General features: G+C 43.6%; 1 protein-coding gene across 2 annotated transcripts in view; it reads left to right on the top strand.

The window, feature by feature from the left end:
- TEX11 (testis expressed 11) overlaps positions 1-27,792 on the top strand; it is a 59,373-nt gene that overhangs the window by 3,351 nt on the left and 28,230 nt on the right. The window contains exons 4-16 of one of the 2 annotated variants that reach the window (XM_088665188.1): positions 4,921-5,005; positions 10,225-10,304; positions 15,519-15,599; positions 15,699-15,818; positions 16,084-16,164; positions 16,334-16,419; positions 17,982-18,039; positions 18,160-18,255; positions 19,837-19,918; positions 20,415-20,493; positions 21,000-21,151; positions 21,976-22,061; positions 24,963-25,100. In XM_088665188.1, coding sequence (XP_088521314.1) covers positions 4,921-5,005; positions 10,225-10,304; positions 15,519-15,599; positions 15,699-15,818; positions 16,084-16,164; positions 16,334-16,419; positions 17,982-18,039; positions 18,160-18,255; positions 19,837-19,918; positions 20,415-20,493; positions 21,000-21,151; positions 21,976-22,061; positions 24,963-25,100 — 1,224 coding nt within the window. The remainder of the gene's footprint in view (positions 1-4,920; positions 5,006-10,224; positions 10,305-15,518; positions 15,600-15,698; positions 15,819-16,083; positions 16,165-16,333; positions 16,420-17,981; positions 18,040-18,159; positions 18,256-19,836; positions 19,919-20,414; positions 20,494-20,999; positions 21,152-21,975; positions 22,062-24,962; positions 25,101-27,792) is intronic. The other variant, XM_088665189.1, reaches the window with a different exon arrangement.

Raw genomic sequence — 27,792 nt, 5'->3', positions numbered from 1 at the left:
AGCACCTTAAAGACCAACTAAGTTTTTATTTTGGTATGAGCTTTATTTTGGTATGAGCTTTTTGTTGTTAAAAACAAGTTGGACTGGAAGTTGGGGGAAATTGTCTTCCCAGAAATCTGATTGGTATTTGGGCGTAGACTGATATTCACTGTTAGATAAATTTTTAATACCTGGCTTTTACTCAGTAATGAACAGTGCAGTCTTTTAAAAGCCTGCTCAAAAATAAGTCCTCCTGAATTTAATGGGACTTATTCTCAGGGACCCAGGTGGCGCTGTGGTTAAGCCACTGAGCCTAGGGCTGATCAGAACGTTGGTGGTTTGAATCCCTGTGACGGGGTGAGCTCCCGTTGCTTGGTCCCAGCTCCTGCCAACCTAGCAGTTCGAAAGCAAGTCAAAATGCAAGTAGATAAATAGGAAGGTAAACGGGAAGCGGGAAGGTAAACGGCGTTTCCATGTGCTGCTCTGGTTTGCCAGAAGCGGCTTTGTCATGCTGGCCACATGACCTGGAAGCTATACGCCGGCTCCCTCGGCCAATAATGCGAGATGAGCGCGCAACCCCAGTGTCGGTCACGACTGGACCTAATGGTCAGGGGTCCCTTTACCTATTCTCAGGTAATTGGGTTACTTAGGATTGCGGCCTGAAACAATGAGCAATACAGTGGCACCTCGTGTTGTGTAACCTCCAGGTTACGGAATCTTCAGTTTACGGACGTGGCAAACCCAAAAGTGGGTTTGCCTGCCACTTGTGTGTGCGCAGAAGCTGTCCTCCAGTTACAAAATTTCCGGGATACAGCTGGGCCTCTGGAACAGATCCCGTTCATAACTGGAGGTACCACAGTATTAGGAAATGTAGCTGTGGCCAGAAACAGTCAGATAGCAGAAGAAACACCAACAACATTAAAACAGTCCTAAAATACTGTTACATGTCATCCGAGTCTCCAGAGAGAAAGATTCCAGGTTCAGTGGTGCCTCGCTTTATGAATGCCTCACACAACGAAAAACTCACTAGACGAAAGAGTTTTGCGTTGCGCGAGGCATTTGTAAGACAAAATTTTCTATGACCGCCGCTTCGTCTTACGAAGTGCAGCCATAGAAAGCGGCAAAGGAAGATCAGCTGTCAGCAAGGGAATCTGACAGCTAATCTTCCTTTGCCAGGGGGGCGGAGCCGAAACGCGGCGGTGCAGCGGTTGCCCCTGCCTGTCTTCCCATTGGCTCGCCTTGGCTTCCCCTTGGCTCGGGGAAGACAGGCGGGGGCAAGCAGCGCCCGCTGCGATTCGGCTCCATCCCCCGCCGCCTCTCGCCTGCCTCCCCTGACACAGAGCGCAACTTTGGAGACCTCCGAAGTTGCGCTCCGTGCCGGGGGTGCGGGGCGAGAGGCGGCGGCGGGGGAAGGTCTTCCCCTGCCCCCGCCTCTAGCCCTGTACCCCAGACACGTGTTGGGGGAGGCAGGCAAGGCGGTGGCTGGGAGAAGAGAGCTCCCCCCCCGCCGCCATGCACACAGCTGACATCGGGCGGGGCTTTGGAGACCTTCTCCGAAGCCCCGTTGCATGCCGCTGCCAGTCCCCCAGAGCCTATAGGAACGCATTGATTAAGTTTCAATGCTTTCCTATGGGAAACTGGGACTCGCTAGACGAAAAATTCATTACACGAATTGATCCGTGGAACGAATTAATTTTGTCTAGCGAGGCACCACTGTTCTGGCATTTCCCCAGCATTCAGTATGCTTGAAATGAAGGTCTGCAGAGACTGGTGTCTTTAGCATATATGGTTTTATTCACATATGCAACCTCTACATAGGATGGGGGGGAGGGGTCACAGTACTAACACTGCAAAAGATCTTTCTTCTCCATTAGTTGCAGCTTTGGGTCAAGCACAGAGCAAGCATGTCTTTGTGTCTTCAGCTTCCAGCTCAGCTCAGACTCACATCTCTGGCTATTGTTCTTTGGATATCTGGAAAGGCTTGGTTTTGTTTTCCTAGCAGCTAGGAAGGCTTACCCATTTGTTCTGTGGGCACTGAGTAACTTCTTTGGCTATGCTAATCGTAGCTCTTAACTAGTCAGTCAAAACCATTTCCGAGACAAAGGAATTGATTTGGCAAGCTTGCTCTTATGCATTCTAAGCTGGTCCCCAATAGGCACAGGCACACAAAACACCACAGGTTTGGAGTGGGCACCGGGAAGCATCTTTTTTGCATTTGAATTTTTATTAAAGCTTGAGAGAAGAACAAAAACAGTACTGTATACAGAAATAAATATCAAACATGTTGTGAACTTCCCTGATATCTGTGGGCATAGGGCAGGTATGTCTAAAGTCTGTTTCGGGGGGGGGGCCAGTTGGTTGGTTTAATCTAGCCCCTGTGGCAGTTTATTTGCTATGGTAAAATCCTTTTAAAAAAACTCATCAATTTCAACCCTAAAAAACAACACCTGTCATGATGTCATGATGCTCCTCCCATCATGTCTGTCACTCCCCAAGCCACCACTCCGTGACGTGCTCACCCCCCCCCCAGTCCCTTCTCCGAGGGCAGCTGGGTTCCGGCAAGGTAGACAGTGCGCTGCAAGGGCATACACAGGTGGATTTCCTCCAACCTGCGGATAACTGCTGCCACCAGGGCCCCTCCTCCCGAGGGCACCCGCCAATACTTCACAATCCGGTAGAATGGTCTTGCGGAAGGACTGGTTTAGCTCTGGCAACAGGGATGAGTAAAACCCCCAACACAAAATGTGTTTTAAGATTTATTGAACTAAAAGGTTAACCACCAAAAGGTAACAGAAGCATAAAACGTAAAAACAGTTCTCAAACAACAAGAAGCGTTACAAACAAAACAACAAACTTACTGACTAAAAAGCTGATCTCCTCATAGCTGGAAAGTACTTAGCTGCGGGGTCTCCCCGAAAGGCAGAGCGCAGCGACAGGCAAAGATTCACATGATGAAGAAAGCCTTCGCCCGAAGACAGTCAGTAGCAAGACATGGCAAAAGCCAGGCAGGGGTAACATGCCCAAGCCAACTTCAGCCTCGAGCAAAGGAAGACTTACTCCTTTATACTTTAGTCTTCCTTGAGGGCGTGAAAGTGAACCCACGAGGGACCAAAGGCACACAGCCAATCACCAGTTAATTGTTGCTCAAATCAGCCCATCAGATTTAGGCTGACCGTTAGAGATGTCACTCAAAGAGATACTTTCCAGAGCTTCAGGTGATTTACATTACAATGACCCGCAGCTCTTTGTCTTCTACATGTGAAAGCAATATTTTTCTTATCAGGCACTTTTACTATAAACAAGCTGTTTCTCAGCTGCAGCAATCCACAATTAGCAGTTGCATCAAAGGAAAGGATGTAGGGAGTGTGTATTCCGTTCCCAAGCTAGGCTTCTGGGGGGGGGGTTAAAAAGGGCACATTCCCAGCTCAAACCCCCAGAATCCTCTGCAAAGGTTTCCCAGCTTGCACTGCGTAAGAAGCAGGGTTTCTGGCACATCATGACAACACCTTAACAACTTCAACCCTAAGAAAAGCTCAACAACTGCTGTTGGCTTTTGGTCGCCCCTTCACTTCATCAAATTGGCCCTCTTTGAAGAAAGTTTGGACACCACTGGTATAGGGTGATATACAAATTTAAATAATGGCGATGATAATAAAAAAGAGGAGAAATTTTTTTAAAAAAGAAAGCAGATAAAGAAGATGAGAAAAGGCACAGGGGGTATCAGCCAGACTGACTCCCTCTCCAAACTCGTAACAATGTGTTGTTAAAAAGCCTGGATAATTTTTTAAAATTTATTTGCCTGTGGTCGGAAAGCTATAGCAGAGGCTCATTCACTAGGGCAAACGAGGTACCACCCCACCAACCACAGTCTACCCTCTGCCAACCTCGACTTCCTACTTCCAACCAGTCCAAGGACTGCCAGCTGTCGGCTTCTTCCTCCTCCATCCCATTGATGCCCTAGCACAGGGGTGGCCAACTTCCAAGAGACTGCGATCTACTCACAGAGTTAAAAACTGGCAGTGATCTACCCCCTTTTGGGGGGTTCAGGTCGAGGTTGTTGAGCTTTTTTTAGGAAGGAAAGCCATCCGTGTTTTAGGGGGTTCAGGTCAAAGTTGAGCTTTTTTTTTTTTAGGAAGGAAAGCCCTGTTTGGGGGGCTTCAGGGCAAAGATGTAGAGCTTTTTTTTTAGGGGAGCCGAAGTTGCTGAGCTTTGGGGGGAGCCAGTGATCTACCACAGACGTCCAGTGATCTATTAGTAGATCATGATCTACCTGTTGGACATGCCTGCCCTAGCAGAACTCAGCAGGGAGGAGGATGGGGACAAAATTGGAACAAGTTGTCAGTTCTGTCATTAGCTCTGTCTCCATCTACTGTTTGTCTTCTGCCTGCAGCTCAACGTGGCCCAGTGGGCACCAGCCACCACTGTAAGATAAAAGATTTGGTTCCTAAAGGGTCTCTCTGAAGAAAGCACTCTGTGGGCACTGAAACAAAAAAGTTCCCATTCAAGTTAACTCAGAAGGGGCAGTCACCTGGTTGTGAGCTCTTTGGGATCTAAATGGCCTTGAAAAGTTCATTCCAACCTTATGCATGAGTCCATGTTGTGCAATATTCTTTAGGGTAGAATGTGTTTGTGGCTGATAAAATATCTTGATGTGACAGAGCTTTGTATGTTCATGTGTGTTATGGAAGTGATAATCGAGAGCGATTATCAGAAGGGAAGTCATATGCTGTCTTTTGCTTTTTTATTCACTTACATCATCATCATTTCAAATCTTCATATGGAAAAGGATACTATAATGTGCTTAACAAAAGTGTGACAAGCTCCCATCCTTTTTCCAGTTTCCAAGAAGATTGTACAGCTCTGATAATTGGGATGCTTTTCCTAGAAAACATTTCAAATGTTTGTATGGATTTTGACGGGCTTCAATTTCTGCCCCCATAGGTTGAAGAAACTGCACTCAGTTTATGGAATTGGACCATCGCAAGAGATAAAAACTGTGTATTGGCTGGTGTGCAGAAAGTTCAGTGTATGTATGACATCTCTGCCATAAGCACTCAGCATTTACTGAAAAGAGTAAAATATTTCCTGTTACTTTGTTTGAAATTTGTATAAGTCTCAAAAGGGGGAAGGGATACTGCAAATGACAAGGGCCTCCAGACTTGCTGTGGGTTCCACTGCCTGGTTTTGTATTTTAAAATGAAAGCACACTTTATGATGATTATTTTTAATTGCCACCTAGAGACTGACCTAAATTAGGACAGGGTGACTGGTGTAGTGAAAGAAGCATGTCTCACTGGCTAGTAAAGATGTGCAAATCTTACAACCTCAGGTCTCTCAGTTTATTATTTTTCCAGTTTTAAGTTCAGCTCTGCATCAGTATTTCCACATCAGTTCATGAATATCTTTTTTTTAAGCCTTCAAATAATCAGATTCTTAGGCTTAGAGTTGGCATGTCCAACAGGTAGATTGCGATCTACTGGTAGATCTACTGGTCTTCCTGGTAGATCCTGGTTGATCATAGAATCATAGAGTTGGAAGAGACCACAAGGGCCATCCAGTCCAACCCCCTGCCAAGCAGGAAACACCATCGAAGCATTCCTGACATTGGCTGTCAAGCCTCTGCTTAAAGACCTCCAAAGAAGGAGACTCCACCACACTCCTTGGCAGCAAATTCCACTGTCGAACAGCTCTTACTGTCAGGAAGTTCTTCCTAATGTTTAGGTGGAATCTTCTTTCTTGTAGTTTGAATCCATTGCTCCGTGTCCGTTTCTCTGGAGCAGCAGAAAACAACCTTTCTCCCTCCTCTATATGACAGCATTTTATATATTTGAACATGGCTATCATATCACCCCTTAACCTTCTCTTCTCCAGGCTAAACATGCCCAGCTCCCTAAGTCAATTCAATTCTCAATTCAGCACCTTTATTGGCATATATATATAATATAAAAACAAAGACAAAACATATAAAACATATAGGTCATTAGTATAAATAGTGACTCTACATCGTACAGAAATAATGGTGAGCAGGAGGAGGGAAAGGCACACAAGGGATCCTCAGCTATCATTGTTGAAGGCTAGATGTATTGATTTTAATTACATAAATTCTGGACAAGTAGTGGGCCATAATTCTGGTAATTTCGGGGAAGTCATCCCTCAGCAAGAGCTGGACCACTGTTTCCTTGTTGGGGAGGGTTCCAGGTCTCATACAGGATAAGGGGGGGCCAAAATCAAAAAAATTAGAAAGGGGACAGTCCAGAATCATGTGAGCCATAGAGTCTACCTCTTTCTGGCCACAAGGGCATAATCTATTCCAGTAGGGGATGCCTTTGAGTCTTCCGGATAGCACAGAGGATGGAAAAGCATTTAGGCGGGCCAACATAAATATTCTGCGATAAAAAGGAGATACCAGGTCATATATATAATTAGGTATCAATCCTTGGTGTGGCGGCAGCCCCAGGAAGGCAGGCGAGCATACTAGAGGTTGGGCAGGATGAAGTTTCTGGAATTCGATATCAAGCAGTCTCTGCTTAATAAGAGTAAAGATGTATGAGTCCTCATATGTCAGGAGGGAGTCCACTGGAAGGCCTAGTTGCCTCAGTTTGTTGGAAATATTAGAAAACCATATAAAGCTGTGGCTGTCTTTCAGAAGATAGGATATCAGGCTATCTGGATCGGTATTAAAATGAATTTTTAACCAGTATTTAAAAGTAATGATCCAACCTCTTGTCTCAAGAAGGTGTTGGCCCAATTCTGCACAGATAGCCAAGTATGGCACACATTTTGGTACTCCAAGGATTTGCCGAAAGAAGGATGATTGAACTCCTTCTACTTTGTTGTTAAAGCTGGATATCCATAAGGGGATCCCGTATAGAAGCTGGGAGGCGGATTTTGCCTTATAGCAGGGGTCCCCAGACTTACGGAGCGGCGGGCCGGTGCCCGCCGCGCCGACCGCGCGGTGGGCCGGACTGCAGGGGAGTGCGCGCGCAGCGGGCCGGAGGGCGGGGGAGTGCTCGCCCGTGCGCATGCGCACACGCACACGGGCGGAAAAAAAATCGGCGAAAATCGCTTGTGCGCATGCGTATGGGCCTCCCCCGACCCGGAAGTGCACCAGAAATGACCTCTTCCGGGTCGGGAGAGGCCCGTACGCATGCGCACAAAGGATTTTCGGCGATTTTTTGCCGATTTTTCAGATCGCCGCTGCGCCGCGCGCCGTGAGAGCGGGCGGCGGCAGCGGGCGGCGGGGGTCGTCGCGGGCCGGATTGGAAGGCCGATTGGGCCGCATCCGGCCCGGGGGCCGTAGTTTGGGGACCCCTGCCTTATAGGCAGCAATTGCTGCAGGTACAAATTGATTCCCGCCAAGAAAATGAAAGCGCTTGATTTGTGCAACCAAGCATCTTGCTAAATTAATTGTTCTGTTGCGATGGGTCACCCATTTTAAGTTATAGTGAAAGGTGACACCCAAGTATTTATAGCATTTAACATGCTCCATTTTGGGGGTTCCAATCGACCAATTGAATGGACGCCAACTTTTAGAAAAAACAAGAATCTTTGACTTGGAGTAGTTAATTGCTAGGTGATTCACTTCACAGTAATTGGAGAATGCTCTTAAATATCTTTGTAGCCCAACTCTGGAATAGGAGAGGAGAGCAGTATCGTCTGCGTACAAGAGGGTAGGGATTGCTTTGGTATCTAATCTGGGAGGGTGGCCATTTACAGCAGATAAATGTTGTTTCATATCATTCAAGAATAGGTTAAACAAGTGTGGAGCAAGTATACAACCTTGTTTAACCCCTTTAGTGATTGTGAAGCTGGTAGATAAATGACCATCAGGGGAAAACTTCACCTGACCTTTAGTGTTGGAATGTAGCTTTTTAATCAGAAAAAGTAAGCGGGTTTCCATCCCAGAAGTTTTCAATTTATCCCATAATAGACCTCTTGGAATTGAATCGAAAGTGCACTTTAAATCGATAAAGGCCACATATAGCTTCCCCTTGTCCGATTTCGTGTATTTTTCAGCTAGCTCCCTAAGTCGTTCCTCATAAGGCATTGTTTCCAGGCCTTTGACCATTTTGGTTGCCCTCCTGTGGACACGTTCCAGCTTTTCAATATCCTTCTTGAACTGTGGTGCCCAGAACTGGACACAGTACTCCAGGTGAGGTCTGACCAGAGCAGAATACAGTGGTACTATTACTTCCCTTGATCTAGATGCTATGCGTCTATTGATGCAGCCCAGAATTGCATTGGCTTTTTTAGCTGCTGCATCACACTGTTGACTCATGTCAAGTTTGTGGTCTACCAAGACTCCTAGATCCTTTTCACATGTACTGCTCTCAAGCCAGGTGTCTCCCATCCTGTATTTGTGCCTTTCATCCCCCCCAAAGTGTAGTACTTTACATTTCTCCCTGTTAAATATTCATCTTGTTTACTTTGGCCCAGTTGTCTAATCTGTTAAGGTCATTTTGAAGTGTGATCCTGTCCTCTGGGGTATTAGCCACCCCTCCCAATTTGGTGTCATCTGCAAACTTGCTCAGGATGCCCTCAAGCCTATCATCCAAGTCATTGATAAAGATGTTGAATAAGACTGGGCCCAAGACAGAACCCTGTGGCACCCCACTAGTCACTTCTCTCCAGGATGAAGAGGAGCCATTGATGAGCATCCTTTGGGTTTCGTCAGTCAGCCAGTTACAAATCCACTGAATGGTAGCATTGTCTTGCCCGCATTTTACCAGCTTCTTTACAAGAATATCATGGGGCACCTTGTCAAAGGCCTTGCTGAAATCAAGATAGGCTAAGATAGGCTATATCCACAGTGTTCCCTTCATCTACCAGGTTTGTAATTCTGTCAAAAAATGAGATCAGATTAGTCTGACATGACCTATTTTTCAGAATCCCATGCTGACTTTTAGTGATCACAACATTCCTTTCTAGGTGCTCACAGACCGTTTGCTTAATGGTCTGTTCTAGAATCTTTCCTGGTATTGAGGTCAGGCTGACTGGGTGGTAATTGTTTGGGTCCGCTCTTTCCCCCCTTTTGAAAATAGGGACAACATTTGCCCTCCTCCAGTCTGCTGGAACTTCGCCTGTTCTCCAGGAATTTTCAAAGATTATTGCCAGTGGTTCTGAAATCACCTCTGCCAGTTCTTTTAATACTCTTGGATGTAGTTCATCTGGCCCTGGAGACTTGAATACATCTAAACTAGCCAAGTAATCTTGTACTACCTCCTTACTTATTCTGGGCTGTGTTTCCCCTGCTGAATCATCTGCTCCATATTCTTCAGGTTGGGCATTGTTTTCTTCTTTGGAGAAGACTGAGGCAAAGAAAGCATTGAGGAGTTCTGCCCTTCCACTGCCCCCTGTTCGCATTTCACCATCTTCTCCTCTAAGTGACCCCACTGTTTCCTTGTTCTTCCTTTTGCTACGGACATACCCATAAAAGCCCTTTTTGTTGCTTTTAACCTCTCTAGCAAGCCTGAGTTCATTCTGTGCTTTAGCTTTTCTGACTTTGTCTCTACACATGCTGGCTATATGTTTGAATTCCTCTCTGATGATTTCCCCCTTTTTCCATTTTTTGTACATATCCCTTTTAAATCTTAACTCAGTTAAAAGTTCTTTAGATAGCCACTCTGGCTTCTTTAGGAACCTTCCATGTTTCCATCTCATTGGTATTGCCTGAAGTTGTGCTTTTAATACCTCCCTTTTAACAAACTCCCAACCATCATGAACTCCCTTCCCTTTTAGTATTTCTGTCCATGGGATTTCACCCAGCGTTTCCCTATGTTTTCTGAAGTCGGCTTTCTTAAAATCTAGAATTTGAGTCTTAGTATACTTGGTTGCTCCTTTCCGCTGTATAATAAACTCCAGAAGAACATGAGCCAGCGAGGAATTTGTTCCACCTTATGCTCTTGGCTTAGTTTGACATCCAACAAATATCAGGATATTTGAAATCCCCCATTACTACTATCTCAATTCCTTTTGAATGCTTGTTCATCTGTTCCAGGAAGGCATCATCTGTGTCCTCAGTTTGGCTTGGGGATCTATAGTAAACTCCCACAATGAGATCACTGTGATCTCTGGCCCCTCAGCGATCTCCTTACAAAAAAAAGCCCCAAACCCCTCCCAAATTTCTTCCCCATCCCCTCCTACAAGGAAATATGCTGACCTCTTCCATGTTTAGTGTACTTAGTGGTGTTGACAGCAATAGATCATATATGTCTGGTGTTTAAGCATGTGCGTATTATCTTACAGTGCACCATGTAGCCTGCAAACTGATGAAGTTCTGTGAAGGAGATGATTCTTCTGAGGAGATAGTGCGGAGGCAGATTTTGGTAATTGTAACTAAATCACATACTATTACTCTCTAAAGTTTGATTCAGCTTTCCAAAATGTTGAAAAACTAGATAGCCTATAAAGTTGCAATTGTTGCCCTTTTTTTCTTGTACTGATAGATTTCAGTTGGTGCTACATGGACCTTAAGAGGGTGGTAGACACTTTGCAATGGGTTTCAAAGTTCCGTTAAAGTTGCATGGGAAAATATCATATCCGTCATTTAGAAAACTTTTGCAATGATTTAACAGTAATAATAATTAATGACTCAAATGATGTACCATAATGTGTGGTTAGATGTCTTGTATTTCACTTCTGTTCTTTTGTAATGTATACAGTCATGGAGTGCAAATCCCTGCCCTTCCCCAAACCATAAATGTTCAGTACATTGTTTTACTGTCTGCATTGTTACATAACTATGGAACTATGGAACAATTGGTATCTGAATCTCCAGTCCGGTTGAATAGCTCTCTGGAGCCCAGTGGAGTTTTATTCCTTTAACATCGTGTACCAACGTATCTGTCCATAAGGAGCCGTTAGTTCCTGGCATTGAGATCCTTCCCCTTTGCTAACTAATATATGTAATTTAATGCAAACCACTGTGCTGCAAAAGTCATCTTCAAAATCGTTTCTATTCGCTCTTAATTGTTCAGTAAGTTTTTTCTGCCAGTGCCAGGATCCACACTTGTTTATACCTGGTTGTTTTGTTTCAAATACTTAAATGCAGGTACAATGGTATCTCGGTTTATGAACAGCCTAGTATACGACCATTTTGGATTACAACCAATTACAATCTGGAAATGTGTGTTCCGGGTTGCGTTTGTTTGTTTTTATTGCGAACGTACTCCGTTCATGTCAAGAGAACAAGCTGGTCATCACAAACACTCTCTTCCAACAACACAAGAGACGACTCTACACATGGATATCACCAAATGGGCAGCATCGAAATCAGATTGATTATATTCTCTGCAGCCAAAGATGGAGAAGCTCTATACAGTCAGCAAAAACAAGACCTGGAGCTGACTGTAACTCAGATCATCAGCTTCTTATAGCAAAATTCCAGCTTAAACTGAAGAAAGTAGGAAAAACCACTGGGCCAGTAAGATACAATCTGAATCAAATCCCTTATGAATACACAGTGGAAGTGAGGAACAGGTTTAAGGATTTAGATTTGGTGGACAGAGTGCCTGAAGAACTATGGATGGAGGCTCGTAACATTATACAGGAGGCAGCAACGAAAACCATCCCAAGGAAAAGGAAATGCAAGAAAGCAAAATGGCTATCCAACGAGGCCTTACAAATAGCGGAGGAGAGGAGGCAAGCAAAATGCAAGGGAGATAGGGAAAGATACAGGAAACTGAATGCAGATTTCCAAAAAACAGCAAGGAGAGACAAGAGGGTCTTCTTAAATGAGCAATGCAAAGAAATAGAGGAAAACAATAGAATGGGGAAAACCAGAGATCTGTTCAAGAAAATTGGAGATATGAAAGGAACATTTCGTACAAAGATTACCATAATCAAGGACAAAAGTGGTAAGGACCTAACAGAAGCAGAAGACATCAAGAAGAGGTGGCAAGAATACACAGAGGAATTATACCAGAAAGATATGGAGGTCTCATACACCCCAGGTAGTGTGGTTGCTGACCTTGAGCCAGACATCTTGGAGAGTGAAGTCAAATGGGCCTTAGAAAGCATTGCTAATAACAAGGCCAGTGGAAGTGATGATATTCCAGCTGAACTATTTAAAATTTTAAAAGATGATGCTGTTAAGGTGCTACACCCAATATGCCAGCAAGTTTGGAAAACTCAGCAATGGCCAGAGGATTGGAGAAGATCAGTCTACATCCCAATTCCAAAGAAGGGCAGTGCCAAAGAATGCTCCAACTACCGCACAATTGCGCTCATTTCACACGCTAGCAAGGTTATGCTTAAAATTCTACAAGGCAGGCTTAGGCAGTATGTGGACCGAGAACTCCCAGAAGTGCAAGCTGGATTTCGAAAGGGCAGAGGAACCAGAGACCAAATAGCAAACATGCGCTGGATTATGGAGAAAGCTAGAGAGTTCCAGAAAAACGTCTACTTCTGCTTCATTGACTATGCAAAAGCCTTTGACTGTGTCGACCACAGCAAACTATGGCAAGTTCTTAAAGAAATGGGTGTGCCTGATCACCTCATCTGTCTCCTGAGAAATCTCTATGTGGGACAAGAAGCTACAGTTAGAACTGGATATGGAACAACTGATTGGTTCAAAATTGGGAAAGGAGTACGACAAGGTTGTATATTGTCTCCCTGCTTATTTAACTTATATGCAGAATTCATCATGCGAAAGGCTGGACTAGATGAATCCCAAGCCGGAATTAAGATTGCCGGAAGAAATATCAACAACCTCAGATATGCAGATGACACAACCTTGATGGCAGAAAGCGAGGAGGAATTAAAGAACCTTTTAATGAGGGTGAAAGAGGAGAGCGCAAAATATGGTCTGAAGCTCAACATCAAAAAAACCAAGATCATGGCCACTGGTCCCATCACCTCCTGGCAAATAGAAGGGGAAGAAATGGAGGCAGTGAGAGATTTTACTTTCTTGGGCTCCTTGATCACTGCAGATGGTGACAGCAGTCACGAAATTAAAAGACGCCTGCTTCTTGGGAGAAAAGCAATGACAAACCTAGACAGCATCTTAAAAAGCAGAGACATCACTTTGCCGACAAAGGTCCGTATAGTTAAAGCTATGGTTTTCCCAGTAGTGATGTATGGAAGTGAGAGCTGGACCATAAAGAAGGCTGATCGCCGAAGAATTGATGCTTTTGAATTATGGTGCTGGAGGAGACTCTTGAGAGTCCCATGGACTGCAAGAAGATCAAACCTATCCATTCTTAAGGAAATCAGCCCTGAGTGCTCCCTGGAAGGACAGATCGTGAAGCTGAGGCTCCAATACTTTGGCCACCTCATGAGAAGAGAAGAATCCTTGGAAAAGACCCTGATGTTGGGAAAGATTGAGGGCACTAGGAGAAGGGGACGACAGAGGACAAGATGGTTGGACAGTGTTCTCGAAGCTACGAACATGAGTTTGACCAAACTGCGGGAGGCAGTGCAAGACAGGAGTGCCTGGCGTGCTATGATCCATGGGGTCACGAAGAGTCGGACACGACTAAACGACTAAACAACAACAACACTCCGTTCATGGCTGCACTTCCGTTTTGAGTGCCACACTTCCATTGTCTGGCAGCGGAGAAGGGGGCTGTCATGCCGTTTCCTGCAGCCGTGAGGGAGAGAGTTGTGAGCCCGCCAACCATATGGCTGGTGGGTGCGCAGCTTCCCTCCCAAGCCTCTGTGGGGATTGCGCTCCTCCCTCAGCGGCAAGGTTGGCAGGCTCACAACTCTCTCTGAAGCCTCTGTGGGAGGAGAGCAATCCCCACAGAAGCTTGGGAGGGAAGTCTCCCCTCGCAATCTGCAGCTCAGCGGCTTTGACGAGAGAGAGAGAGAGAGAGAGAGAGAGAGAGAGAGAGAGAGAGAGAGAGAGAGAGATATCAGAAGATTGCGCTGATTGGGGCATTGGGGAGAAGCGTCCCCTCAGCGATCTGCAGCTCAGCTGCATTGACGAGAGAGAGTTGCTGTTTTAGGGGTTGCTTTTCATCGTCTGGAATGGATTAATCCATTTCCCATTACTTTCTATGGGAAAGCATGCCTTGGTTTAAGTCCACTTTGGTTTAAGACTGGACTTCCGGAACGGATTAAGGTTGTAAACCAAGGTACCACTGTATTTTATAATAATTCTAAAGTATTTGCTGTTTGCAGTTTTTTATGAAGCAGAATGTCAGGTAGGGTCTGCCTCACATTTAACAATCAGTTTTATTAACATAGCTAATGAACTACTTTATTACCACAGTTAATAAATTATAGGTAATAAACCCGATGATAGACGTTGTGCTCACATGCTCCCCTGTTGCTCCTCCTTGCATGCACCTGCTTTTGACACTTCTGTTACGGCTTGTTTAAACCACAGCTCCCCATTACACCCAAAATGGGGAACTGGTTTATTCCTGGCTTACTTTCTAGAATATGAAACAAGGATGTGGTTTCATGTCCTGATTAGTAGACCAATACTGCACCACTTTCCTAGTTTGGTATAAACAAATTGCAGTAGTCCTCCTCCAGCCAAATTGAAGTACCAGGTCCTGAGCAGTTAGGACAGTTGCATGCAACAAGATTAGCCACAGATTGGGATCCAAAACAACAGCAATTGTCAAGAGCCAGAGGAGCCTCAAAAGCAGGAAACACAGGTGAAGCGAATGTCAAAAGGCCATAAAGCAATGTCCATAACTTTGTGCAGTACAGAAGACTTGAGTCATCACACATAGGTTTGGAGGTCCGTCAAGTGGTAGAGCAAAGAAGTCAGGTTACAAGAGTCTGGTGTGTTGTTTCAGCAGCTGCCAGTCATCAACTGAGAACTTGCATAGTCTGGTCTCTCAAACTCCATCTAGGACCAAGTGCATTTATCCTGCTCTTGAGCAGCCCTTTACTACCAAGGACCCCTTTGTTCATGAGCTGCTATGTTCCTCTGAGTTTCCATGTAGGAGGTCCTTTACTGAGTGGCCACCTGACCTTCCTAGCATGCTGTCTGGAGCTGGGAGGTGATTCAGACTCAGACTCAGAAGCATATGACTCGGGGAACCTCCCTGTGTGTCCTTCCAGCCTTCGGAGGAAGGCCTGGTGAGGTGTCCCCATGGATATTGAGGCCTTTCGTACCAGTTCTGGAGTTGGACTGCTCTTTCCTCCTGGGAAGTCTGGGTCGAATCATCCTGAGTCAGGTTAGAGCCTGGCAAGACACCAGAAAAGTTGCCCTGCACTGCCAGACCAATGGTCCATCTAGCTCAGCATTGTCTAGCGCTGGATGGCAGTGATACTCCATGATTTCAGAATGCAGTCCTTCCCACTCCCAGTGGTGCTGTCCGGGAAGGATATGGCAGTTGCACTTAAGCAGGTGCACAAAGGCATGAGGCTATGCATGATGGGTGAGCATGCAGGTTTGATTCTTGGTCTCAGCTCAAAAAGCCATGAGCCAGGATCACTATCTCTAATTTAAACCAGTCAAACTGTTGTAAAGGTCTCTCAATTCTGTTATTCTTTTGAAAATATATACTAGTTTTGTAGGATTCCATAGTGGCCAATGTCCATGTTTTGTTTTAAACTTACAAATTTATTTTATGATCCAGATGGCTGTAAAGACTGGGAAAGGCTATGTGGATGTTGGAAAATCTGATCTTGCAAATGAATTCTTTGAGATTGCTTTGGATGTAAGTTTGTGCCTTCCTGTGCAATAATGTTTTGTTTTGTTTTGTTAGAAAATCCCATGGTTTTTTGTTTTTATTATTATTATCTGCTTCATTTTGCAGAGTCTGGAAAAACTCTATGCTCTGCTGAATAAGAGGAGTACTAGAGAGACTGATATTTGTGAACACAAATCCGATATAGAGAAGGGTGTGTTCAGAATTCTCTCTTTCCAAGCTAAATCGGTACGTTGCTGCAGAAAATAAATGCCAAGCCGCAGTGGTAGTGCAATGGCAATGTCATGAGTGTTGTCTTCATTCATATTGTTCATATGATGTGCTTTCTACAGTTCACTGGCTTCCAAAAATTTTTATTTATAGAACTTGACACATTCTTTCTGTGAACGTGTTTCCAATACAAACATAGTTTTCTAGAATTTTGAAACATTAATTTAAAATTGACCTGTGGCACAACCTAGCAGTTTACTGGTCTGTTCTTCTGCTTTCTCAGGCATCTGCTCAAGGGAATCATGAGAAAGCAATCACATGTGTTCTTCGGTGCAAAAACCTCCTGATGAGGCTTCCACAAGAGGTGAGTAGCCATGAGACTGTCTTTATAATAGTTTTTAATGCATTTGTACTCTATTTCTGTTTCAGTGGTGCTTCACTGAAAATTCGGGGAAATGCTTCAACTATTCTGCACACATCTTGGCCTTTTAACACAGCAGTACATGGTAAACATTTGTTTCATATATTTGCAGACCCGTTACCTCTCCTACCTGTGCTATAACTTTGGTGTGGATGAATACACACTGAAGAGATATGAAAAGAGTTCCTTTTGGCTCCGGTAATTTCATGAGTAGTCTTTGTTTATTCAATTTATACTTATTTATAAAAAAATATTTATGTACCACTGTTCATTAAATAATTGGAGTGATTTACAACAGTTTTATACATAAAACTATAAAATAAAAACCGTTTAAATCTTAACATCATAAATTTTTATTGAAAGATGCCTTCTGAACCACTTGCATAAGCCTGACTGAATAGAAATGGTTTCCACAAGCATTAAAATGTTGCAACAGAAGGTACCTGCTGATAGCATATCCTCCCCAAAAAAGGACAAGTAGGCATTTTATTTTGTTTTTGCTAGGCTATAGAGATAGAATGTCCTGTCTCAGATATACAAAAGGCAAACAAGTGTTGGTTTGAATTATGTCGTTTGGCACCATCTAGTGGCTTAAAAAGTTGTTAGCAATTGCAGAAAATGTAGTCTTGTGAGAGCATTTTTCCAAGGGAAATTAGCATGCATTTGGAAGGTGGAGACAGCAGCTTGGGTGGTTTGATGAAGAGAAGCAGTGACTGCAGAGGGTACAGCAACTCTTTCCCTCTGTTGCTGCACTCAAAATTTGAACCCTCCCAAAGCTGCCCTTTTCCTAAAAGAAGCAGACATTACAGGTTACTTCTGGGTTTCGCCACTCGCACATGTGCAGAAGCACTAAATCGCACAGTGCGTGTGCACAGGCGCGGCATTTCGGCTTGCGTCAGTTCCGTGTTACGGACAGGCCTCTGGAATGGATCCCGTCCGTAACATGAGGTTCCACTGTATATCTTTTTAAGTAAACAGTGTTCACAGAAAAGCTCCATCATGAATTTATTTCTGGTAGAGGAAGAGGTGAACAATCTTGAATCCCATCTTGTCTCAAAATATAATTCATGTTGGATTTTAAGCAGCTGACTAGGTTGCTTATTTGCTGACATAAGCTCTAACTTGTCCCTTGAGATGGCAGGGACAGACTCGGACACTTATTCCTGACAGCCAGTTTCAAATTTGCCATTTGAAATGAGATTGGAACACTTACATGTGAGCTGATTATTCATGCATGGGCCGTGGGTTTTTCTTTCAACTAAAATTCAATGGAGGAGTTTTACAATGGAGCAGATAGCAAAATTGGGGAGATGCGTCTATGACTGAAGAGCCCTCCGTGGAGAGGAGGACCACCTACCATTCAGAGCATTGGGGAATCTTCAGGTGATTAGTAAATGACACCCCATTGCCTTCACCATCTTTGCAGTGGATAATCTACAGCAGGCACCCCCAAACTTTGGCCCTCCAGATGTTTTGGCCTACAATTCCCATGATCCCTAGCTAACAGGACCAGTGGTCGGGGAGGATGGGAATTGTAGTCCAAAACATCTGGAGGGCCAAAGTTTGGGGATGCCTAATCTACAGTATAATTTCTTCACTGTGGAACATTGCATGTAAAACGATAAGAACAAAATCAGTACTGTGGACTGGATATAGTTATTCTTACACAATATGATATTTTCTGTGAATATAGCAAAGTGTGTCTTTTCTATCCTATGAATGATCAGCTAGTCTGTTGCCGCTTTCCCCCTTTTCAACAGCCAGAGTTACGAAATTGGAAAGATGGATAGGAAATACTCCAATGGACAAAAAATGCAGGTGAGAAATCTTTGTAAACCACATGTAGCCCAAAGGAGGAATCCTTTTTCCTCTAGGGTTAGAAGGGATTCATTTATGCCAGCCTTTTGAGCTTATATATTCATTTATTTTTAATTGTAGGCTAAAGTACTGCGGTTACTAAGTACTGTCTATCTGGATTGGGGAAACAGAGGTCATGAATTCAAAGCTCTCATGGCTGTCAACATGGCTAATGAGGTGAGGGAGCAAACAGTTGTTAGAAAGACATGGGATTGAGTGAGTTGCTTGTGCTCTAACCATATGGGTTGGATTTGTTCCTGCTGAGAATTAAGTGCTGCAGTCAGTGGAGCTACTCAGAAACAGTATCTTTTCCCCAAGCCTCTTTGGGTGGATTTGCTTTTATCACTAATCTCTACATTTCAGTCTGAATCAAAATTTTGCTCTATCTTCATCTTATGACTCAAACAACCTGCAAACAAGGGTTCACCATTAAACTTACATTTGGAAACATTTATTTTTCCATTAACTCCCCTCCCAGGTAACCTTGAACTTTTGGTCTGCGGAAGAGTCCTCTGTAACTTGAAAGCTTGTACTGTATACTGTATTGTGAACACTGATCTTAATAATGATAATTCAGGTTTGCTCTGTGCAGCAGCTTTATTAGCAGTGTAGTACCAATTCCTACTCTCAAAGCAATAGCTGGGGGATGTGCTGGAAGACTAATTAACCTGCTATTATTGCCCAGTCCAGGGGCAAAGGAGTCTTTTCCTTTTATCCCCTCTTCCCCTTGTAGCGGCAGAGTGAGGGAGTGGCTTCCATCTTTCTTTGCTCCTTCTTATTTCATCTATCTCAGGGGTAAGCAACCTTTTTCAGCAGGTCCACTGTCCCTCAGACCATGTGGTGGGCCGGACTATTTTTTTTGGGGGGGGGGGAATGAACGAATTCTTATGCCCCATAAATAACCCAGAGATGCATTTAAAATAAAAGCACACATTCTGCTCATGTAAAAACACCAGGCAGGCCCCACAAATCACCCAGAGATGGATTTTAAATAATAGGACACATTCTACTCATGTAAAAACACACTGATTCCCGGACCATCCGCGGGCCAGATTTAGAAGGCGATTGGGCCGGATCCGGCCCCCGGGCCTTAGTTTGCCTACCCATGGTCTATCTGATTGTGGCCGATGCCAGCGTGGGAGTGGTGTGGGAAACTATAGACTATAGAGTTTATTTGTTTTGTTTACAAAAGAGCAGATGTGTCAGCACACCATACATTTAAAGCACATAACTTCCCCCAAAGGGTGCTGGGAACTGTAGCTTTGTAGGGGTAAACTTCAGTTACCAGGATTTTGGGGGGGAAGTCAGGTGTTTTTAATGTATGGTGTGTATGCAGAGAGCAGAGAACAGCATCCTCCTTCACCCCTTTAAATGATCTTTGGTGTGAGGGGCAGCTGATACTCCTGGGGTCTCTGCTATCTCAGAAGAAGACGGGATATTGGAGACAGTAAAGAGGCAATTTCTCTTCTCCCACTCTCCATATGAGAATTCTGAAGGGGAAAAAAGAGAATAGATTTTTGAGGGTCTGGGACGAGAAATTATAATCGCAACGCTGGCTGACTTGTTGCTAAGGATGTTTAAAATTATTCTAGGAGATTATTTAGAACATATATTTTGGGGAGTGCTGATGAGAGGGCCTTGACATTCTTTCAAAGTTATGAATAAGCTAAGCTCTGACAGCAGCCAGTTAAAAATATCCTGAATATGGCAAAGAATAGTTTGGCTGTCAAAATAATGTCTTGATTTCTTGATTTACAGGAAGATTTGCATCCAGCGGGTTTGTTCTTGAAAATTAGAATTCTTCTGAAAGGTGATGTGCTAGAAGCAGAACTTGGCACAGGTACCATCCTTGATTCAAAATAAGTCACATGTGGCATCATGCCTGTAAAGGAAGGTTTAGTTGCGAGGGAAATTGCCAGGACTGTTTAATCTATGGCAACAGAGACAACTTCATTTTATACTGCACAGTGTTTTAGTTGATGAGCCTCTTCTGTTCTTAACAAAGAGTATGAACTGCAAAGTAGCAAAATGGCTCTTTACAGTACAGGTGCTTGCACTCTCAGTCCATAATCACCCAAGTGAATATTTTCCTCCTTTAGTGCCATTAGCGTAGATTTGGGGGAATATTTGTCTTTATGCTGCACACATTCAGTATTTTCTGAGACCCCACCCAAGTTAATCAAATCAGCTACAGTCCTGTCTATCTGGATTCTGTAATTAGCAAATGGAAATCAAAACCTGAAGAGTATTGATGTTTCTGTTTGTCTGATTTTATCTTCCTCTCCACCCTTTGCTTTCAGTAACACACTAACCTTGCCAATTCTTTCCCTCTCCAGCTATTGCTGAACTTCTGCATCATGAGTTTCCTCTAGATTTTTTTGTGGATGTAGCAAAACTGCTTCTGGAGCATGAGAGGTACAGATATCTAAGGGATCCTGAGGCAGTAGTAACTTTTCATCAAGCAGAATAGATGCTAAGGAAGACAAAGGAACTCAAATTATGACATGGCTTGTCGTGGTAGAATTCCTTAAGAGAAAAATTACAGGAGTATTGGGAACAATGGGAAAGTAAAGGGGCAATACTCTTTGACCTGGGCACATTTAGGTGCTCAAACCATTTTGGAGAGATGTTTGGGTGAGCAGATTGAGGCCTGCAATTAGTATTATTGCAGGTGTACATGCATTTGGTGTATGCAGTTCTAAACGGTCTGTTGTCAGGATGGCAGTGTTTCATGAAGCTTTTGGTGTGAGATCATCAGGGAGTGACTGAAATTTTCTCCCTTTAGAGGGCAAAGTGGGTGGATAGGAATCTAGGTTCTTTTGCTATGGGAAACTTGATTCATGAATGCTACCTGCCTTTCTTGTTGCCAGTGACTGGCAGTCCATATGCCCAACCTGTTTGCATATTCTTTGCATATCTAGGCAGACCATTGCGCTAGGCTTTTTGGACTCAGTTGCTGAGAAGTTTAAAGGATTCCCAGATGTTGGCAAAGTCATTATTCTTCATATTGAACTCCTGATACAGACAAAGAATGAGTCGCTTGCCCAAAATATGATTGAAGGTGTTATTGCAGGTCTGTGACAGTTTTCTTGTGATGCTCCTTGGTGGTAACTCAGTAAAAAGAAAAAATCATATTGGTCAAGCCTGTTTAAAAAGGGCAGTTTTTAAGAGGCATCTGAGAGAGGGGGTGGTTTCTGCCAAACATCTACTGGCAGGGAGTTTTACAGGGCAGGGCCTGCACACTAAACACTCAGTCCCATCAGAGGATTTCAATGACTGAAGGGGAGTATAAGGGATCAGGTGTTCCTTAAGGAGCTTCAGGTTCAGTAATGGTCCCCTTGCCCTTGTTGCAGCCCCCAAGCAGCAACTTCCTTTGTTGCCACCCTACATGCCATACCAGTTCAAGATATATGAACCTCGGGAACTGGGAGCCCAAAAATCAATTTCAGCAGCTCCATTGATAACAGTTAAGGCCAGTTAGTTTCTGTCTCTGCCCAGTTATTAACAATGACCTAGGCTTCTAGTCAAATGTCAGCTGGTGGGTTTGCGGGGAAAGGGGGACAGGGGAAGGTGGTTTTGAATCCCTGACCTACTTTACCGTTGCAAATCTCCTCCTCCCTGGCTGTCCTGTCAGGAATGGGCCATGCTGGTTCAGGATATATCACCCTTAAGATTATCTTAAGCATATTTGCTTGGGTGAAAGTAACACGTAGGACTTAACTTTGATTGAGCATTCTTAGAACCAGGCTTTATGTATGATGCCAAGAGTCCAGCTTTAGATAAGGTCACATTGGCTGTTTGGCTTTGAGGGTTTTTAATAGAGTGCACTTTGCTTCTGTCCTTGCAAATATGTTTGATGCTCTAAAATTGGTGAAGTGCTGAACGTTGTCTCCTCAGACCACAACCAAGGAAAGTGTCTGGATCCTGAAACACTGGACCACTTGCACCATGTTCTGTGGGATAGAGCTGCCAAGTACTATAAGGTTTGGAACCATGCAACATTTTTTTCTTGTTTTCTTCTTGTACTGGCTCCCGGTGGAATACAGGGTCAGGTTTAAGGTGCTGGTTCTAACCTTTAAAGCCTTATTCGATCTGGGACCCTCGTACCTACGGGACCACCTCTTCTGGTATGCCCCGCGGAGGACCTTACAGTCCACAAACAATAACATCTTGGAGGTCCCAGGCCTCAAGGAGGTTAGACTGGCCTCGACCAGAGCCAGAGCCTTTTCGGCCCTGGCCCCAGTTTGGTGGAACACTCTGTTGCAAGAGACCAGGGCCCTGTGGGACTTGACATCTTTCCGCAGGGCCTGCAAGACGGAGCTGTTCTGCCAGGCCTTTGGTTGTGGCTCAGTCTGACCCCTCTCCTTTTACAAGACCCTGCATAGAAATGGCCTCTCTAACTCTTCTCACCGGCTCATACAAGCTGAGCCTGGTGAGTACTTAAGGTTCCCACCCCTATAGTTATAGTTATAATTTGCGGGTAGCCATCTGATCTTATTTTTATTTTAATCTGATTTTAAGCTGTATTTCAGTCGATTGCTGAATTTTATGAATTTTATGAATTTTATTTTTGATGTTAGCTGCCCTGAGCCAGCTGTCCAGGGAGGTTCTGGCCAGGGAGGGCAGGATATAAATTAATTTATTATTATTATTATTATTATTATTATTATTATTTGACTACCACATGTGGTTAACTCCATATGTATAGTGAATGCAAGCAGTCTGTGGGCTGAACCCTGAATGTAGCCTTCCTTTGGAACACCTTCCCACTCACCCTACGCTTTGCCAATATTTTGGATATCTGAGCTTTCAAGATAAACAGGTACAGGAATAAGTTTAGCAAACATGGACTGGTTATGAAATGAAATAAAACATAGCCTCTTTAATTTTTTTTGACTTGAGATTCCTAAGCCAGTATTTTTCAAGGGCTGTGTTAGTGGTTTTCAGCAAGGATTGTTTTGCTGGATTGCAGTACATACCTTTCAAAATGCAGGTGGTTCCTTCCGGTTCACCGCGCTGGAAAGAGGGCGCAGAAGCTGCGAGCTCCGCGGCTTCTGGCTGTTGCGGAGGGGGGGAATTCCGCGGGGGCACGCGGATCCCCGTTAGACCCTGGGTTGAGCTTCCCAGGGGCTTTTCTGCCCGGCGCCGCTCCATAACGCGACTCCTCCGCTGCCCGGGGAGCTCGGCAGAGCCCCCGAGAGTTTAGCGGGGTGGAAGACGCGGGAGCCATTTTGGGCACTGTCATCACCTCCTGCAAGCGAAGCCCTGAGCCTTCACCCAGTTAGCGGTGGATTCCTTCCGAAAAATTGCACGATTTGGACAAGATCTCCACGTGAGTGAAAATTCTGATTGATATTACTGATTAATTGGACGTGGTGGGAGACTTTAAAATTCGGAAGTCGGTCTCCTGCTTTGGTTTGTAACGACGCAGTAACCTGATCCCTAACAGGAGAATTGAGAGGAAACACTTAATTTGTCAGAAATTGGACTTCAAAAACCCTCCAGGAGACTGGATCTCGGATCCTGGAGCGATCAGCGAATGGATATATAATTTTTGCAGAAATTATGATTGGACTATGTTATTTACATGAATCAACGATTTAGCCAGAACTGGACTTAAAATGGCTTGCATTATGGAATTTGACTCCTGCCACATCCGGTCTTCCTATCTTCGGCTTTCCCACGGAGTCTGAGAGGCAAGGACAATGGCAGTCTCAACACCAACACAAGACTGTTATTACCAACAGATTTACTCGGTACTCGTGAATATTGGACAAGAACAATACGCAATTGAGACAAATAAATAAAAGACTAGAGGACTTAAACGATGATAAAAACAATGAGGAGGAAAGAAAAGAGTCCAGCCCCGAGGATTTAGAGGAAGAATTACAAGCGCAAGACAACAATACAAAGAAGAGGAGAAAGAGGGAGGGCAAAATGCTCCACAAGTGAGAGATGTGGGGCAAATCCAGGACTTGATAAAAGAACTCCTCAATGGTGAACCAGAGGGCTTTTCTGCACACCCAGTGAGAGAGGGTGGGCAGGGAAATCACTGGGAAAAAAGAATGGAAGAAGGGTGTGGGGAAGTAATAAGAGGCGGGGGGAAACAAGTGGGTTTCAAAAAATATGAATGGAAGCTTGCGGAAAGGGTAGGGGTGGGATAAAAGTCATAATATTGTGTTTATAGGCTGGATTGTATGGGAGAGTCCGACGCTGGCATGAATTATGGAATTTGCTGAAACTTCTGGGTAATCTGGGTCCAGGGGAAGGGGGGGGGGAGAATGAAATTTTTTTTTTAAAGGGGAATTTCATTTCTGACAAAAATTTAAGTTGGGGAATTATTAATTAGAAATGTATGTATATTAAAATTGAGTTATTAGTTATTAAAATCTAAAGAGGATAATTAGAAAGGAAATTCTAATAGATTATAAATTAATTGATATGTTGTGAAAACTGTTTTGTAAAGAATTGAAACAAGAAACCAATGAGGGGAGAATCGGGGGAGTCCAAATGAATTGATGAGGATCTAAGACATAGATTATGAATATTATTTGTTTTTTGTTTTGTTTTTTGTTGTTGCTTGTTTGCTTTTTGCTTTTTTGTGCCTGGTATTTTTCTTTTTTCTTTTTGTATTTTGTATTTTATCTATAAAATGAATAAAGATGATTTAAAAAAACAAAAAAAACAAAAAACAAAATGCAGGTGGTTCCCCAACCCTGAGATCTAAATAATCAGTGTTATCCAAGCCCGCTTGGCTTTGAGAAGTCACCACGCTCTCCAACCTCCTATTGATGAAGAATAGAACAACTGCATACTTGTTCACAACCCATGAGCTAGGAACTCACAGAATACAATCAGTTTAAGACACAATGCTTATTTTCTAGGAAGAAAAGTATTATGAAGCCCTTGAATGGTACACTTACTCATTCCAACTCTACTCAAGTGGACAAATAGAGAAGAACATTGCAAGTTTAGAAAGGAATATGGCTGCTTGCTTTCTTCGCTTGAAAGAGCCTCTCAAGGTATTTCTCCAGCCTCAGGTGCTAATGTTATTTCCAATTTAACCTTCTCCATGAGCTTATGGAAAGTCTTGAAATTTGCTTCTGTTTAATATTATCAGGCCTGGGGTGTTTTGTGGGGTGGGGGTAGGGGCAAATCTTCCTTTTGAAATGTGGGAGATGTAGCAGCCAAGCCTAACATTGCTTATTCTTGCTAGTTAGTAAGATTAGGGGCTGATTGCCACAGAGCTGTGTTGCTGATTGGTAGACACTCAGACCATAGAAATGCAATTCATAGAGAGGGCTCTGTGTGACGTCATTTCCCTTCCTCTCTCAAGTGGGAGGAGTCAAATATGTATTTCCCCACCCCCACCCTGCTCTTTGACCATCTATGCAGGAAGACGGATGTCCACTTGCTCCAGATCAGGCCATATGCCTGAGACTGTTTTTACTGCAAATATATGTATTTTACTGCTGCTGTAGCTGAGAGCCAGTGCAACACTATGAGTAAGTATATCATATTTTAAGGCAGCTTCCAGAGTCTGTTGTCTGATTTCTTTTTTAAGGGGGGTAAACGAAAAGGGGAAATCTGCTTGCTTCGCAGCTGGACTTAATTAAAAGAAGACCTGACAGCCAATTCCTTTAATGTTGCTGCTAAGGGTGGGACTTTTAAACTCTGTTCATCGCACACATGTGGGTGCCCGGAGGGACAAATTGCAGTTAATATATCCTCTCCTACCTATTAAAACCCATCCCACAAGAAGGATGTTTTTTCTTTATTAATCTAATGTTGGAGGTGTATGTTATGCTAGCCCCACGAAAGGTTGTTAGGAGCAAGGGCTGCATTCAGGTTTTGCATGCCTTGTTGCCACCACCACCCAGTGATGGAAATCGTTCGCCTTCAGAGAGGGAAAGGTACTTTTCCAAATTCCTCCTCGTGTTTAGGTTATTACAGTTTAACATTAATTAACCTGAAAAAATGAGGTTTCTCCTTGCATATATTCCTTTGGTAGTTGATAGCTGAAGCTATGGTTCTATCACCCGTGTGGTCTGTTGCAAAGGCACAGGTGCAAAGGTGTTTGTACTGTAAACACCTAAAGGAACATCATATGCAGCCCAGGCAACTGTTGCAGCCAGTTCTGCCTTGCTCAGAGAAGCTGTTGGCACCCTATGACCCTCACCTGTGGTCACAAACTTGTGCTTGTACTCGACTACTCAGGAAACAAAGCTGTGTGCATGGCCCTTCCTCATGTGGTTCCAATTCATCTCCCTACCTCAAAAGCCTCTAACAGGAAGCTCCCATGTCCTGCATGTTCTTTTCACCAGCATAGTTGCAGCAGCCGAGTCAACCCCTTTTGCTAGAAACCTACAGTGCACAGGAGAGCGTTGGATTGCGCTCTTGTTCTATTTATTTGCAAAAGTATTTTCACGCCACCCTCTTGCCAAACATCAGGGCAGTATATAGCAACATAATAACAACAACCCAAAGCAATCACTCAGACAGCTGGCTTGGCTGCTCAAGAGATATTTTAGCATAGAACTGGCGAGACAAAATGCCCAATTTCTGAATGAGGCCAGTTGGGCCTCTGTAACATGGGGGACAACTTAACAGTGCTGCCCTAGATGACTTCAGTGATCAGGCTGGAATATAAGGGCTCAGGTGGTTCTTAAGATATCCTGGACCTCAAGTTATTCAGAGCCTTGCCTATCAACACAAGAGACTTCAACCTGGCCCAGTAGCTGCAAGCCTACAGTAACACATTTTAATGACTTCAATGGGATTTAGTACTGAGCAGGCATGCCCAATCTAAATATTTTTAATTATTTCATACTACTTAACAGACTGTCGCCATATGTATGCATTCAAACTGTGCACAGTTAAAATTAATTTGTTATAGTATTATTATTATTATTATTATTATTATTATTATTATTAACAACAACAACAACAACAACAACAACAACTGGCTAAAAGTAACCCTAAATGAAGCAACAGAACAGTAAGTTTTTTTTTTATAAAGAAACTTTATTAGTATCAAAAAAGAAAAAACAATACAAACCAATAAAATCAATAAAAGCATTTGTCTCATCTCATTGTTGAGCCCACTTCGTCCCTTTCCCCCCACCCCTCCCCTGTCCCACCCCCTGCGCTTCTCATCCTGTTTCTAGCTTATCCTTATGTATTCCACTTATTCGTTACATACCTTAATTCATTCCATAACACCAAAAGAAAAATATATATACATATTATGTTAGCAGAATTGTATACTCTCTTGGTAAATTATTTATGACAGAATTGTTAGACATCTAAGATTGTGTTTGGTTTTTCCAATTTATTCTTAATATAATTAATAAATGGTATCCAGATTTTTATGGTCTCCTCTGAATTTTTCCCTCTGATTTCTTCATGATTTTTCGCCAAGTTGTAATAATTAAATAATTTTATTTGCCAATCTTCTTTACTTGGAATTTCCGGGGTTTTCCAATTTTTTGCAATTAATAACCCGGTGGCTGCTACCGCATAGCTAACTGTACATCTATCGCTTGGTTGGATGTCCTCAGGTATCATTCCAAGGAGGAACATTTCGGGGCTTTTCCTAAAGGAATACTTTAACATTTTCTTTAATTCCTTATACAGCATTTCCCAGAATTCTCTGATTACACTGCAGTTCCACCACATGTGGATAAATGTTCCGACCTCCTTTCTACACCTCCA

This window comes from Zootoca vivipara, chromosome Z2 (assembly GCF_965207765.1).
Source record: "Zootoca vivipara chromosome Z2, rZooViv2.hap1.1, whole genome shotgun sequence".
NCBI classification, from domain to species: Eukaryota; Metazoa; Chordata; class Lepidosauria; order Squamata; family Lacertidae; genus Zootoca; species Zootoca vivipara.
This window is presented reverse-complemented; position numbering and strand designations above follow the sequence as displayed.